Here is a 16,542-nt window from a genome sequence, read left to right as displayed (position 1 = left end):
TGCCGGTGTCACACACCAGAGAAGGTAAGAATAGGACGATTTGCCACATAAATGAATGGCTGAAGAATTGGCGTGGGAGGCAGGGTTTCAGAATTTTGGATCATATGAATTTCTTCTGGGGAAGGAGACCTGTACAAAAATGATGGGTTACACCTAAGCCTCTGGGGGGTGGGATCCAATATCTTTGCAGGCAGATTTGATAGAGGTGCTGAAGAGGGTTTAACCTAGTTTGGAAGGGGCATGAGAACCAGAGTGATGGTGCTGATAATGGGGCAGTTGGTATACAAGTAGATGCAGTGTGTAGTGAGACTGAGGACGGGCAGTAAGATAATAGGGTAAACATACAGTCAGTGGATGAGTTAAAATCAAAAAGGGTGATGATACTGGACTGAAGGTGTTAGACTTGAATACACACAGTATTCGGAATAAAGTAGATGAGTTTGTAATGCTGTTCGAGATCAGCTGGTATGTTGTGGGCATCTCCAAGTTGTGGCTGAAAGAAGATCATTGTGGGAGCTTTACATCCAAGGACGCATATTGTATCAAAAGGACAGGCAGGTGGGCAGAGGGAGAGGGGTGGCTCTATTGGCAAAAAATGAAATCAAATCCTTAAAAAGAGGTGACATAGAATTGGAAGATGTATAATCCTTGTGGTAGAATTAAGAAATTGCAAGGGTAGAAAGACTCTGATAGGAATTATACACAGGCCTCTGTACATTACACAGGATGTGGGCTAGAAATTACAATGGGAGATAAAAAGGGCATGTAAAAAGGGTAATGTTGTGATAATATGGGTGATTTCAAATTGCAGGTAGATTGGGAATAAACAGTTGCTGCTTGATCCCAAGAGAAGGAACTTGTAGAATGCATACACAACCGCTTTTTAGAAGTTTGAGCCCACCAGGGGAATGATAGTTCTGGATTAAGTATTACATAATGACCCAGATTTGATTAGGAAGCTTAAGGTAAAGAAACCTTTAGGAGGCAATGGTCATAATATGATAGAGTTCACCCTACAGTTTGAGAAGGAGAAGCTAAAATCAGATGTATCATTATTATAATGGAGTAAAGGGAACTACAGAAGCATGAGATAGGACCTGACCAAAGTTGATTGGAAGGGGACACTAGCAGAGATAATGGCAGAACAGCAATGGCTGGAGTTTCTGGGGGAAATTCAGAAGGCACAGGATAGAAAAATCCCATGAATGAAGAAACATTCTAAATGAAGGATGAGGCACCTGTGGCTGACAAGAGAAGATGTAGACATCCTAAAAGCAAACATAACATATAACAAAAATTAGTGGGAAGGTAGAGGATTGGGAAACTTTTTAAAACCAACAGGAAGTAACTAAAAAAGCCAAAAAGAGAGAAAAGATGAAACACAAAGATAAGCTAGCCAATAATATAAAGGAGGATACAGGAAGTTTTTTTCAAATAGGGATAAGGAGTAGAAGAGAGACAAGAGTGGATATTGGACCACTGGAAAATGACGCTGGAGAGGTAGTAAAGAGGAACAAAGAAATGGCAGCCATACTTAATAAGTATTTTGAGTCAGTCTTCACTGTGGAAGACTCTAGCAGAACGTCAAGAATACAAGAGTGTCAAGGGTTAAAAGTGAGTGTCTTTGCTATTACTAAGGAGAAGGTGCTTAGGAAGTTGAAAAGCCTGAAAGTAGATAAGTCACCAGGATCAAATGGACTACATGCCAGGTAGCTGAAAGAGGTAGCTAAAGAGATCATGGAAGCATTAGTAATGATCTTTCAAGAATCACTTGATTCTGGAATGGTTCCAGAGGACTGGAAAGTAAATATCACTCTACACTTTAAGAAGGGAGGGAGGCAGAAGAGAAGAAATTGTAGGCCAGCTAGCCTGGCTTCAGAGGTTGGAAAGATGTTGGAGTCCATTACTAAATGATGAGGTTTCAGGGCACTTGGAGGTACATGATCAAATAGGCCAAAGTCAGCATGGTTCTTCAAAGGGGAAATCTTGTGGGAAAAATCTGTTAGAATCCTGAAGGCCTTTGACAAGCGGCCACACATGAAGCTGCTTAGCCAAATAAGAGCCCATGGCATTACAGGAAAGGTAGTAGAATGGATAGTATATTAGCTGACAGTCAAGGAGCAAAGAGTGGGAATAAAGGGGGCCTTTTCTGGTTAGCTGCCAGTAACCAGCGATATGCTGCAGGGGTCAGTGTTAAGACTACTTCTTTTCACATTGTTATGTCAATAATTTTGATGAAGGAATTGATGGCTTTTGGCCAAGTTTGTGGACGAAATAAAGATAGATAGGCTGTGTTGAGGAAGCAAGGTGTTTGCAGAATAATTTAGACAGATGGGAAAAGAAGTGGCAGATGGAATATAATGCAGGGAATTGCCTGGTCATGCGTTTAGGCAGAAGGAATAAAAGAATGGACTATCTTGTAAATGGGGAGAAAATTCAAAAATCAGAGTTGCAGGTGGACTAGGGAGTCCTCCTGCAGAATTCCCTAAAGGTTAACTTGCAAGTTGAGTTGGTGTTACATAAGACACATGAAATGTTAACATTAACTTCAAGAGGAATGACATACAAAAACAAGGATGTAATGCTGAAGCTTTATAAAGCGGTGGTCAGACCACACTTTGAGTACTGTGGGCAGTTTTGGGTCCCTTATCTAAGAAAGGATGTGCTGACATTGGACAGACACCAGAGGAGGTTCGTGAGAATGATCCCAGGAATGAAAGAGTTAACATATGAAGAGCATTTGAGGGCTCTGGGCCTGTACTGTTGGAGATTAGATGAATGAGGGTGGGGAAGGGACTTCATCGAAACCTATGAAATATTGAAAGCCCCAGATAGAGATGATGTGGAGAGGATGTTTCCTATAATGAGCAAGTCTAGGGCCAGAGATCACAGCCTCAGAATTGAGGGATCTCCATTTAGGACAGAGATGAGGAAAATTTGCTTTACCCAGAGGGTGATGAATCAGTGGAATTCTCTGTCACAAACAGCTGTGCAGGTCAAGTCTGGGTATATTTAAGGCGGAGGTTGATAGGTTCTTGATTAACCATGACATCAAAGGTTATGTGAAGAAGGCAGGAGAATGGGTTAAGAGGTTTAATAAATCAGCCATGATGGAATTGCGGAGCAGACTTAATGGACTAATTGGCCTAATTCTGTACTTAGACCATACTATGTGCTATTGCTGTACCTGGAGTGTTTGATGACAAGTGTTAAGGGAGCTTAATGCAGAGTCTAATTTGTGCTCTACTTTTCCTGAGATATTTTGAGGCTTGAGCAGCCACATTTCATTAACCCGAGCCCTTTCTTTGCAGAACAGAGTGAGTTCAAGAATGCAATTCTCATTTTTTCCACACACCTTTTGCGACACATGTCAAGAAGGAAGATGTTCAGTCCCGTTTGCTTCTCCTGCATTAACTGCAGAATATTTTGGACACACAGACAGTGCTCAGATGTGTAGGAAAATGGAGCATCGATGGGAACCATGAAACTGTTCCCATAGTTTTCATATCCATGACCAGCGTAATAAAACAAACCTGAAGATAAAAAACAGATGGTCAAGCTATTCTCTTTGCATAGAAGCATCTACTTTCCCCACTCACAGACATATGCCAATCACCTGACAATCCTCTGAACTCGGACATGCTACACACGCCTAACTCATACACCAACCCCGACACAGATCCCACCTACCCAACGCCCAAGCCCAGGAACTCTGCAAACATTTCAGCAGGAAGAGGAGGTCACACCATGGGAAAGATAAGATTCACTTCAGAGTTGTGTAATCTCTCATCATTTGAAATGTCTTGTTGCGGGATCTTGGTAGGAAATTAAGTTGTAAAGTGGACACGAGGAAGCTGCAAAGGGACACAAAAAGGTTAAGGATCTGGAAAATGAAGAATAATATGGAAAAAATATGAAGTTGTCCATTTGGCAGGAAAAGTAAAAAAAATAGATTACCTAAATGGTGAGTGATTGCATGCAAAGGGAACTTGTGTATCCTGGTGAATGTTGTGCAAAATATTGGACGGGTACAAGCTAAGAAAATATTAATATTTATTGAAAGAGAAGTGGAAGGTGTTAACTTACTCATCATGACACAGAAAGAGGTCATGACTGAGTTCTTGTTAATTGTAGCAAAGTGCTCCCTGCCACCCTACAACTTACCCTCTCTCATGCATCTATCAACTCCACTTCGATTTGTTTGCCATTTCGTACATTAAGGAGTAACCTACAGTAGCCAATTAACCTATCGGGACAGCTTTGGGATTTGGATTGAAGCCAAAACACCTGGAGGTCACAGAGCACCTATGACACACATGGTCACAGGGTCAGTGTGCAAAACAACACATAGACTCCATATGTGCACGCTGTCGGGATTATTACAGTGAATTACCATCAGTAATTACTATGCTACTTATGCTTCAGTTATAAGGGGCACTGATAACACCACATCTGGAGTACCAAGTACTCGAAGGTCTCATTATTCAAAGAAAGGTGTAAATCCATTGGAAGCAATTCAGAAAAGATTTATTAGACTGGTACCTGACATCAGCAGGGTATGGTTTGAGGAAATATTGGACAGGATAGACTTGTATAAGCTAGTATTTCAACACATAAAAGGCAATATAGTTGATGCACCATCAATAACTCTCTGAGACTCTCTGAGGTGAGATATCGGCTTTTATTGACTGGAAGAAAGAACAAGCAGCAATTGACCACCACACAACATCCTGGAGACTGAGAGGCCGGGCTCAGGCTCCAATCGCTTATACAGGGGTCTGTGGGAGGAGCCACAGGAGCAGTCAGCAGGGGGGGCGTGTCCAGACAGGTATATGTAGTTCACCACAATAATGAAAATCTGTAAGATCATGAGGGACCCTGACCTTGACAGAGTGGATATGGAGAGGATGATTCTCTCACGGAGAATCTAGAACTGGGCCCGTCCACGTAAGGCTTGACTTTCTTTGTAACCTTGTAGAGCTGAAAATGAAACCGTTCCCCAGTCCCTTCTCAAGTAAATCAGATGTAAGAGTTTCAACACCAAGTTGGAACCAGTTTGGTTTTGGCTGTGACAGCAAGTAGACTGGCACGAACAAGCAATGAAAATCTAGCAGAAGGCTGGTGGAGGGAGTAAAAGAACCAGAGGAAATGTAATCTATTTATATTTAGATTCGAGAAGTTAAAATGTTGGTACCATACACTCCCTTGCCAAGAAGCAGCAGGAATTCATTGACAGCTCTGTGCATCTCGAGTCTGGTGAGGTCAAGCAAAGACACAACTTTGAAGTCGAGCTGTCGAAGGAGATTTGTGAGCTCATGTACATCCACCATAGGAGCCTTCAGCTGCTTGTGATGTAAATAATTCATGTTCCCCATTAGCAGGGCAACCTTGTCTGTAGCTGAAAGAGACAGAGTGAATGAATGTTTAGAAGTAACACTGCAAGCAGGTAACATGTACAGTTAATTTTTATATACATTATTCATTTCCCAATTCTGGGCATGATCAGGATTTAGCCCCCATCCTGAATGATCTGAGATGTTCCTGTATACAACCACTGGCCTTGATGGTAGCTTTGCAAGCACTGCCTCGATAGCCACTGGCACGCACGGGGGCATGGTACTTACAAGATCAAATATTCTGTTAACACTTAGCCTGTGGAATCCCACACCTCAGCAAGTGTCAGTACTTTTATGAGTAAGAAAACAAAGCTGATTTTAAATCATACAGAATTACCGTAGAAGCATGTAGGATGATGGACAACCTTCAGCTGTGCTCCAGGGCTGGAGACTGTGTGAAAATACAACATAAGTTAATTGAGTATTCATGGGAGAGAGAGAACAAAACCAACTGTAACTAGCCCATGTTCAACAGGCTGCCAAACTCATTTGAATGTGGTCCTGGCCATCATTGACAGGAACCAGATAATCACGCACAGGGGCTCTGACTGTCACTCATTAGGCCCCCAATTGCTGTTCCAACTGTAACCCATTCAGTTCCTGACCCAGGCACTGACGTCCAGATTTTCATTCACTGTGTTTCCAACTTTGTCACATTGGGATCCAGGGTATTACTCACCAGGATCTCAATCTCCTACTAATGAAGATCAGGCTGTCATTTTATGATTGTACTATTATTTATATTTTAACTAGACCATCTGATGAGCCTAAATCAAGACAGAGTCTTCTTCAAAATCTAATAGACAAGTGTACAGCTGAATTGCAAACTGTCCCATGTTCACCTTGGGTTAGTGACACAGAAACATACTACAAAAGCAGGAAGCAGCTCCTGTCTTTGTAAGTATAAACCCATTATGACAATGTTCCCCTGGATAATTAACAAGGATTTAAACATGCCATTAAAACATGTAAACAAAATCAATTCCAAGATCATAAACAAGAGAATGACCAAACCCAAGTAAACCCTGAAGAATACAAACCCATCATCAAAACAGTCCCACATCTCACATAATCAAAGAAAATGCACTGAAAGCCAACATATTATGAGCTAAAAGTGTACAGAGGTGTGATTCAAGCAGGAGAGTAATGGGTATAATTAGGGGAGGGAATTCCAGAGCTTTGGATCTAGAGAGGAGAAGATTAACAAAACCAAAAATAAGAGACATGCTAACTGAGTTTAATGCTCAGAGAAGAGTTGTCATAAGGTGGGCATTGGGAACAGATCCAACTGCAAGACACAGACACTGAAGTACTAGGGACAGGACTAGGTGTATCAAGAGAGCAAGGGACATGGGGAAGAAACAACACTGGACAAGACACAGGCCCTGGACAAGACTAGGAGATAGGGCATGGGCTAGGACTAGAGTAGGAAAGTGGGACCTGGATGAGGAACTAGGAACCCGGACAAGGACTCCGAGCCGGAGACTGGATAGGGACCCAGAACCTGGGTCTTGACTCAGGCTCGGACTCCAGATCCAGGTGAGTACTGGACTTGGCAAGGCAACAGGACTAGATGTGGGGGCAGGGCGTGGGACTCCAAGGCTGGACGAGGACACGAAACTCAGACTTAGTCTTGATTGAGGGAGAGCAGGAACACAGAGCCTAGGTCGAGGGAGAGCAAAGCAGAAGCGGGGAGAGGCGTAGCTGGACACGGACACTAGCCCTGGACAAGACCAGGACTCAGGGCCTAAGCTACGACTTGGACTTGGACATGGACTGGAATCTCCTCGGAGCCTTGGACTTGAGCACAGGAACACAGAACACAGAGCCAGAACCCCTCCTTGGGAACAGGACGTAGGGCCGGGACTCATACACAGACACTAAACACAGGGACACAAGAGGCATTTCCAAGCTCAATGATAGATAGTTCCTTCTGTAGGCATGGCAAGGCTCTGGTCTCACTCCGATGGCTGAACTCGATGGCGATACAGGCGAGGTAGCTGTCAGGGCTTCGGGCATGGGTAGTGTGTAGGGCTTCGGGTGTGGGTTGCAGGCAGGGCTACAGGCCAGGCTTCAGAGGGAAGGAAGGGAACTGTCCAGCCTCAGGGTAACGGTAGAGACAGCCTGACTTACCCAACGGAGGCAAGGACAGGAAGGGACAGATCCCACCGCAGAGTAACGGCAGGAATAGCCTTACTCGCCCCACAGAGGCAAGGACAGGATACCGACGAGACGAACCAGCAACCACACTCGACCCCAGAGTCACTTATATTCCATCCCCAATATGAGAATCAGGTGCCTGTGATTAAGCCCAACTGAAACAATGGGCAGCCAGAAGACCCGGAGTCCGGAGCCTGGAGTCCACGGACCGGACCATGAACCAGAACGCGGACCTCACGGACCACACAATGACAAGAGTAGGATGGTAGAGGTAGGAGGCTATGAGGGATTTTAAACTTGAGGGTTAAAAAGACTAACCTTTCGGCTCTGTGAGACATTACAGGTAAGTGAGAGCAGCAGGTGTAGTGAGTGTGACTTAATGAGAAACCTGAGAGCAGCAGCAAAATTTCGGGCAAGTCATTCTGAAAGCATTACCTGCATTAGCGACCACAGCAAATGAATCATTGAAGGAAGTGTTGGGTCCTGAAAGGATACAGGAAGGATATGAATAAGTGACAGACGTACTCAGTGTAAATTTAGTACAATCTTTTCAAAAAGTTCTCAAATAAGTATTGTGGTTAGTTCCTGTAAGGGCCCAATACAATGTCCACACTGGACTAAATGGCAGCAGCTGCTGGCTCCTGCAGCACATCAATAGAAAATGCAATGCTGAAACAGGCAATATCAGTATTACCCATAGAATATCGACTATTTATATACCTCAGAGTTTTTATCTTCAAAGACATAGAAGACTACAGATGCTGAAATCTGGAGCAAAAAAATAAATGCCAGAGGAGCCCAGCAGGTTAGGCCACCTCTGAGGAGGCAGAGGTTCTCAATTCCTCCAGCCGTTTGATTTCTGTTCTTGCCAGCTTCACAACAGTGTTAACAGAGTAATCCATTACACTGTTCAACACCTTTAAAAGGTAGTGATGCTATTTCCAGCCCTCTATCTTTTCCACCATAGGCCCTCTGTAAATACAGCACCACAAACACTGAACAGAGGCACAATGCCCAGACAGTACAGAGTTTGTAAACTCAGGATGTTGGCCAGACTGAAGAATTAATTTATTTTCCCGAGTGCTGTTCCAGGCTCATTTTATTGGGCACTGAGAGTTTGGTGCCTATTACTGAACTTGGGAGCAATTATTTATAATGTGAGCAATTTGCAAATATGCACTAGAGGCCAATGAGAGTCAAGAATGTTGTATTCAGATAAGTTTGAGAGGAAGACTCCCTTTCCAAATGGTCATTAACAAGGAAATCTCATTTTACAACTATAATGGCTGTTGGTACTAGCCAAGAAATTACCATAATTATTTTAAATTCAGTTCCACAACTTGCCCTTGTGATTGAGGAATTGAGGGCTCAGGGAAGTCATTCGGAGGAGAAGCTGGGGCGGGTCAACCACGATGATATTAAATGGAGGGGGAGGTCTGAGTGGCTGAATGGCCAAATCCTGTTCTTACTTTCCTGTATTCCATTGGAATCTGAATTTACAAGTTCTGCGTGAACAATACAGCTAGCTAAATCAGAAATAGAAATGTAGCAAATTATCTCAAAGGACCTTGACCAATGAGAGGGGAAAGTAGCCAAGATTCCTTCTGCAAATTGTCATACTGAAACTTTTGCCATGCTCCAGATCAGGCATGGGCAAACTATGGCCCGCGGGCCATATGCGGCCCGTTAAGCTTTTTAATCCGGCCCGCAGAACTTGATGAAATTATATTAATAAACCTTGTTAACGTTTTTTCCCCGCAATTCTGGTGTTTTCCCAATAGATGACGCACTCTATATACATTGACCTTTGTTGAGGTGCAGCGTATTACTCCACATTTGCGCTTTACTCTTTGTTCGGCTCGACCTATTTGTGTGAACAGGCGTTCAGCATCATGAACGTCAACAAAGCCAGCCACAGATCCAAGTTAACTGACCAACACCTCAGATCCATCCTGAGAATCGCCACAACAAAACTAAATCCAGACTTTGATGCGCTGGCTAAAAAGGGAGACCAACAACACTGTTCCCACTGAAATTAAAAATAAGTTTCTTCATTGTGTTATGTAAAAAATGCATTTGAAAATATTTTTTCAATAAGCCTTACATGTTACATGTCATTTCTGTTAAGTGATGGACATGAGTAGTGCGCAGGTGCACGTACGTTCTCAAAATAAAAAATGCGCTCCAGATCAAATAACGTGCTCCACATACTGGCGCGCTGTCACTGTTCTGTCCTTGTGCTGGTCGTTGTTGAGTTTTGGCACAGGGGACAATTGAATAAGAAGGAGCAGGACAAGTAGACCTGCATCTCCTACCGTTTTTGAAATAAAGACAGTCAGGAGGAGAGTGATGATGATAATATCTTGAAGGATAACAGAATTTTCAGTGCTTTAAAATAATAACTGTTACTATTTTAAAAAGCTGTATTTTATTCATTTAATTTTCAGTGTTTTAAAAGTCATTTCAATAAATAGCTAAATACCATGGGACTTCAAAGTCAGATATTTTGTTGTAATGCATTTGTTCATTTTCAATTGAAATTAAAGCACATGTTTTCTACATATCCCATGATATTTTATTTTCTCTTATGAGGTGTATTACCAAAACACTCCATCCATCTGCTCCTGGTCCGGCCCCCCTGTCAAATTTTAGAACCCTTTGTGGCCCACAAGTCAAAAAGTTTGCCCACCCCTGCTCTAGATTGTCTAAAACGGGCTTCAACGGCTGACAGTCATAAGAGATGTTCCAGGCAGACGATAATGGTTAAATACCTGTATCTCAAGGAGAATGCATTTCTTTGGGAGATAAAGGAAATAAACTAAGAAAGTGGTTCACAGAATAGCACTGAACATACCAATCTCTACTGCAGCGACCCTGGTCCAAACCTCATGGTAAAGATTGAACACACGGCAGCAATATCTCCCACGGTCAGCAGTTGTGACTCCTTTAACCTGATACGTGAGAAATAAAGAAAACTTTACTTGTTTGAATATTGAGGATGATTTATTTGGGCAGTCAATTGCATGCACCCATGGGGCTTAAATCAATAAATTCCCTTCAAATCATTTCCACGTAAAATATAGCCTGCATCTTCTCATTATCATCTGACAAAATGTTGGTATCATGATGCTGAACCACAAGACATTGAGATTGCCTTCAGCTACATGGTATCACAACAGTTTTTAGCAAAGTTGTAAATGGCATCCTTTGTGACTGTGGCAACTGCCTCAGCCAACACAGAATATCACTCTCACTGACCTGCAGCTGGGTGGAATAATGCTGCTTGCCTCCAATTCAGTCTACCCAAACAGTCACCCACAATGCCTTTCCGTTCTCAGATGCTCACAAGGATCTTTCCTTGGCCTCTTGGTAACAGCTTCTGGAGTAATGCTGCCTAGCGATACCCAGCTCTATTCACCACTCTCACCCTGCACTCTCTCTGAACTCCCCACCATCAAGCACTAAATGAGAAGAAACATCTCCCGTCCACACATCAGGAAGACTGAAGCCGAGTGCCACTCGATTGCCAATCCCTCCCACTAGCAGTTGTACCAGGCAGAATTAGTCTGCAGCTGGCCTTGATGCTTCTGAATGTCAGACTGGTGCAGCCAGTAGAGACTCCGGAGCTGCCTCGCAGAGTTTGCACGTTCGCTTTGTGACTGAGTGGGCTTCCTCAGGCTCTCCGGTTCTCACTCACATCTCAAAAACGTGCTGCTTCGTGGGCTAATTGGCCTCTGCAAATTGCCCCCTGGTCTGTAGGTGGGTGGGAGTTGATGAGAATGGGTGGGGGGGGGGAGAATGAAATTGGTTAAGATGGATGGATATAAAAGACAGGCCTGTTTCATGTTGAATCTTTCTGGCTGTATCATTTGATTCTGAGCTAAATTTCCCACAACATGTCAATATAATCGCAAGGATTGCCTACTCCTAGCTCTTTAAATTCACCTGCTCCACCGCTCTGACGAGTGTTAGTGAAATTCTCATCATTACCTTTATTCTTGGTTTTACTTTACAAATGGACTTCTAAAATGTTCCTACTTTTTTAACCTTTGTCAGCTTGAAATTAACCAAACATGTTCAAACAAGTTCATATTCAAGTTCAATTGTCATTCAACCATACATGAATACCCAAGAATACAACCAAACAAAACAGGATTACTCCAGGGCCAAGGTGCAAGGCACAGCATTAACAGGCGTACACAGCACATAGCACATTTCAGACAGCAGTAAAATACAATCACACAGAAAAAAAATAGTCCCAGTCTCCGAGTCCATCTATGAACGTTGCAGCAGTCTGCATTCAAACACAGTATAGTTTGTCTCTGCCAAGTGAAAAATAGAGGACAGAAATTACTCTGACTCCCCTACCCTGGATGGCCACAAACAGGCGACACTGAGGCCTGAGATCACACAGCTCAAGGCACACACAGCACGTACAAGACAGTCACACGAACAAAAACACGGTCCAAGTCCCTGCATTAATGAATGCCGCGGTAGTCCGCGACCAAACACGACATAGCTTGTCCTCCGCCGAGCAAACACCGAGGGCAACTCTGACGCATCTGGCACTGACTCTTGCCCCCTCCTGGATGGGTGCAAATCTGCGACACCGCAGCTTGAGGCTCCTGACCGAGGTCCCGCAGCTCCTTCACCATCCGTCAAGTAACCAGACTTGCAGCATTCAACATGGCGCTGATACTGGCCCACCAACACACCCCTTGGAGGAGATCTGATCAACAGCCCTGCCTCCTTCCTCCCAGACTTTACTATAGCTACCAGAAAAAGCTGGACAGGCTCAGAAGTCGACATGCCAAAACACTACACTGATGGGGCACCTGCCAAACCCCAGCTTGCCCCTGTGGTTCCCCAACCCAGGGCACCCTCAAACTGGTCCAAACATGTCCTCTCACCAAGATGGGAGACTGCTTTGATACGGCCACAAGCTGGGGGAGTGGCTCGGAAAAGAACAATCGTAAGAGAAAAACACCTGTCATACGAAGCAACAACAATGTCCAACAAGGACCCTCACTTGCTGTTGGGCTACGCGCTGCCTTCACACATCCACTCCAAAGCCTCTCCAGCAACACAGTCCCCAGTAAGTTCAGCTCCTTCAGTTTCTCCGCCAACCAGCAACTCGCTGATGGGGCAGACCTGCAGTACTTTAAGTTTGTAATGACCAGCAGTGTCTTCAGATCATTAAAAAATTTAATAAAAACAATAACACCTTTGGTTGGCCCCATAGAAGCTGCTGAGTTCAAGTGCTTCTATCTTATCAGATTATCTAATTGACACCATTCACACACCTTTGTAATTTGACCCTCACACGTGTAACACTTGAGAAGGAAGGAAGCTCTACTGTCTCTATAGGTTACGCCTGTCTCTTGAGCTGGGAATGGTCACTAACCTCCAGATCGGGTTTATTTGCCTCAGGCAACAGCTGGTTGTTTCGGAACCACTGGTACTGTGGCGGAGGACTGCCCACTGCTGAACACGAAAGCCTCATGTTATCCCCCTCCTTCAGGCTCAGGGAATTGGGATGCACCAAGATATTGACCTTGCAGAGTTTATTCGCTGCAGGGAGAGCAAAATACAGTGGATTTCTGTTAATTAGGCCATTGGTTAATCAGGGCAGCCACTTATTTGGGACAACTCTTAAAGAACACAAACCAATTGAGAGCTTGGGCCAGATTCCCTTTTTTATTTGGGACACTATGCCTTTAATTGGGATAAGATACAGTTACCAAACAGTTTCTAACTCATGTCAGACACGTGCACTTGCATGGCTGTTAGATGCTACACCATGTTTAGTGCAAGCAGTTTTTTAAATAGCGTCAATTGCATGTGCTTGTCAGTGAAAGTCAGTGAATTTTGTCACTGATAGTTGGTGAGAAATAAGCAGTAAGATAATTCAGAACTGGCTCCGATTTCAAACCTCTGCTGTCTTGTGGCTATACCCGCTCACGGGAAAGGCTTTGGGAGTAAACCCTGAGGAAAAATCCAGAATCGGAGTCCCGAAGGTGGCTGACTGCTGTACCCAGCACCGACACGGCAACTCCTGCAATGCTGCTGACACCAAACTGTATTGACTTTTGTCATTCCTTTGGACCTGTCATCAGCAATGGGGGGGGGGGGGTCCCACTACATGGACAACAGATGGATCTCCATATCAACTCTGCCCTGGCTTGCACCCTGGAGAAGCCACTCCAACCAGTGACTAGCAGAGGCGCAGCACCCATGGTCGGCCACACACACAATTCAGAACTGGTTTGCTCATTGCCATTTCAAGCATTCAGGTTTGGAGATGCCAGAAATGGCCAGGCAGGAGTGAAAATGAAACAATTTCACTTCTTCAACAAGTTAAAAACTATGAAGAATTTGAAGGTATTGATAATCATCTTGAATGTTACAACGAAAATGAAGATTTGGAGGAAGCAGTCGCCAATAGCGTTGTATGAAGGCAGTCTATTATCTGTACTAGGTCTCTACACTGATTGTGTTCATTTACAGTCAATCAAAAGAGTGCAGCAGCTGTACACTGGATGAATTCCTCTGTCAACAACTACTAGGAACTAATACACAGTTTTATAGTACTGTAGTAGTATTGATAGTGTTTGAATTTGTTCTGAATTTAATTTAAATAGATAATTTGTTACACAGCTAAATGGTAGTTTGCCTTTTTTTTATACCTTTTTAACTGTTTCCATGAAACTTTGGCTAGTTAGGCAGCCACTTTATTGGGCCAAAATGAACTTGTCCCAATGTGTCCCAATTATATGGAATCCACTGTAAATAGGTCAACATAAAGGAAGATAACAGATCAAATCAGAAAACATTGGTAAAAGTCACTGTGCATTTTGCCACTCAGACAGGTCCTAGGTTCAATATGGTCAGCACTGATTTTGCTGAGTTTTCCCACATTATTCTGCATTGGTATTGTTTAATCTTATTCCAGCTCGATGCACTGTGTAATGCTTTGATCTGCTTAAATTGCATGCAAGACAAGCTTTTCACTGTAACTTTGCATGTGTGGCGATAATAAATCAATACCAATAGAGCGTGGGTAGATGTAACAGTGCTATGTAATCTACAGTTAACCTCAGCCTTACTGAAAGTGGGGAAAGATCAGCCAGGTTCTCTGCAGTGTTGTTTTTCGATATGGGACAGAGGACTAATCTTAAAGCGCATCTCAGGGATGTGTGCTTAGTCCACTGCTCTACTCTCTCTATACCCATGACTGTGTGGCTAGGTATAGCTCAAATGCCATCTATAAATTTGCAGATAATACAACCATTGTTGGTAGAATCTCAGACAGAGACAAGAAGGCATACTGGAGCGAGATATATCAGCTAGTTGAGTGGTGTCACAGCAACAAACTTGCACTCAACGTCAGTAGGACTGATTGTGAAAGGGTAAGATGAAGTTACACAAACTAATCCTCACAGGGATCAGAAATGGAGACAGTGAGCATTATCAAGTTCCTGGGTATCAATATCTTTGAGGATCTAACCTGGTCCCAACATACCGATGCAGCAACAAGGGCAAGACCGTGATATATTTCATTAGGAGTTTGAGGAGGTTTGGTTTGTCACCTAAAACACTTGAAATCTTCTACAGGTGTACTGTGGAGAGCATTCTGCAGGCTATATCGTTGTCTGGTATAGGGAGCGGGGTAGGGCTACTGCATAGAATTGAAAGAAGCTACAGATAGTTGTAAAATTAGTCAGCTCCATCTTGGGTACCAGCCACTGTATCCAGGACATCTTCGAGAAGCGGTGCCTCAGAAAGGCACTGTTCATTATTAAGGACCCCCATCACCCAGGGCATGCTCTCTTCTCATTGTTACTGCTGGGAAGGAGATACAGAAGCCTGAAGGCACACACTCAGCGGTTCAGGAACAACATCTTCCCCTCTGCCATCCGATTTCTCAATGGACATTGAACTCATGAACAATACCTCATTTTTTAAAAATATTATTTCTATTTTTGCACTATTTTTAATTTAACTATTTAATATACATATATTTACTGTAATCAGTTTATTTATTTATTTTAGTGTATTATCATGTACTGCTGCCACAAAGCTAACAAATCTCACAACATATGCCAGTGATATTGAACCCAGTTCTTATTCTGATTCTGAGAAGTTTAAAGGGATGTGAAGGGTGTGCGTTGCTGTGCAGAGTGGATACAGGTGGTTTGGTGAAAACTCAGGGTGTTTAGATAAGAATATGAAGGGAATGGAGGGATATGGGTGATATGCATCAAAATGACATTGAATACAAGTTGGCATCAAGATCAGCACCATATTCTGGGCTGCAGTGGCAAACTGTGGATTCTGGCATTTCCTCAATGCATGAATCTCACTCATTAAGCAATTAAATAATCTGCAGATGCTTCCAAATCTGATCCTGACCTTAAACACAGATTAAGTTTTGGCAAAGGGTCTTAAACTTTAATTGTTACCTCTGTTTCTCTTTCCACAGACACTGTATGGCCTGCTGAGTTTTTCCAATATTTTCTGTTTTTATTTTAATTTTAAATTTCTAGCATCTGCAATTGCTTTGATTTTCAACATGAATCTATGCTGATTTCTCAGTTCCAGCTGCTGGCATCTGGCAGCCACCCAGGATAAGATCAGCCAACTCAAAAAAGTCTGCATCTTTTACCTCTCTGTATAGGTGTGGATGAAATCAGGAACTGACTGTGAGATCACAGGGTCTCCAATTTTTATTGAGAATTAATAATGATCGAGAGCAGCTGGGAGCATTGCCTTGACAAGCCAGAGAATAACTGTGCTCTCTAATCAAACACGAATCTTGAAACACACAAATGTGGAAATAAAAAATTTAGAGAGAGGGAGAGCCAAGTTTAGATCTGGACAGCTCACAACTGATCTCATTCATAGCATACATGAAGTAACCAGAATGTAGAATTTTGCTGGATAAAGGTAAACCAGTGACTAACATTATTAATTGAAAATAATTGCA

At 43.2% G+C, this 16,542-nt stretch overlaps 1 protein-coding gene across 3 annotated transcripts in view; it reads right to left on the bottom strand.

Annotated features, from left to right (window-relative positions):
* The window catches only part of malt2 (MALT paracaspase 2), a 68,630-nt gene that overhangs the window by 24,570 nt on the left and 27,518 nt on the right, over positions 1–16,542 (bottom strand). For all 3 annotated transcript variants that reach the window (XM_059991541.1, XM_059991540.1, XM_059991542.1), the window contains exons 6-11: positions 12,961–13,127; positions 10,411–10,507; positions 7,992–8,039; positions 5,734–5,787; positions 5,195–5,398; positions 3,356–3,533 (exon numbers count right to left, since the gene is read on the bottom strand). In XM_059991541.1, the coding sequence (XP_059847524.1) occupies positions 3,356–3,533; positions 5,195–5,398; positions 5,734–5,787; positions 7,992–8,039; positions 10,411–10,507; positions 12,961–13,127 (748 nt within the window). The remainder of the gene's footprint in view (positions 1–3,355; positions 3,534–5,194; positions 5,399–5,733; positions 5,788–7,991; positions 8,040–10,410; positions 10,508–12,960; positions 13,128–16,542) is intronic.

The sequence above is a fragment of the Hypanus sabinus genome, chromosome 16 (assembly GCF_030144855.1).
Source record: "Hypanus sabinus isolate sHypSab1 chromosome 16, sHypSab1.hap1, whole genome shotgun sequence".
Taxonomy (NCBI): domain Eukaryota; kingdom Metazoa; phylum Chordata; class Chondrichthyes; order Myliobatiformes; family Dasyatidae; genus Hypanus; species Hypanus sabinus.
Note: the sequence above shows the minus strand (reverse complement) of the source record. Positions and strands in the feature narration are given on the sequence as shown.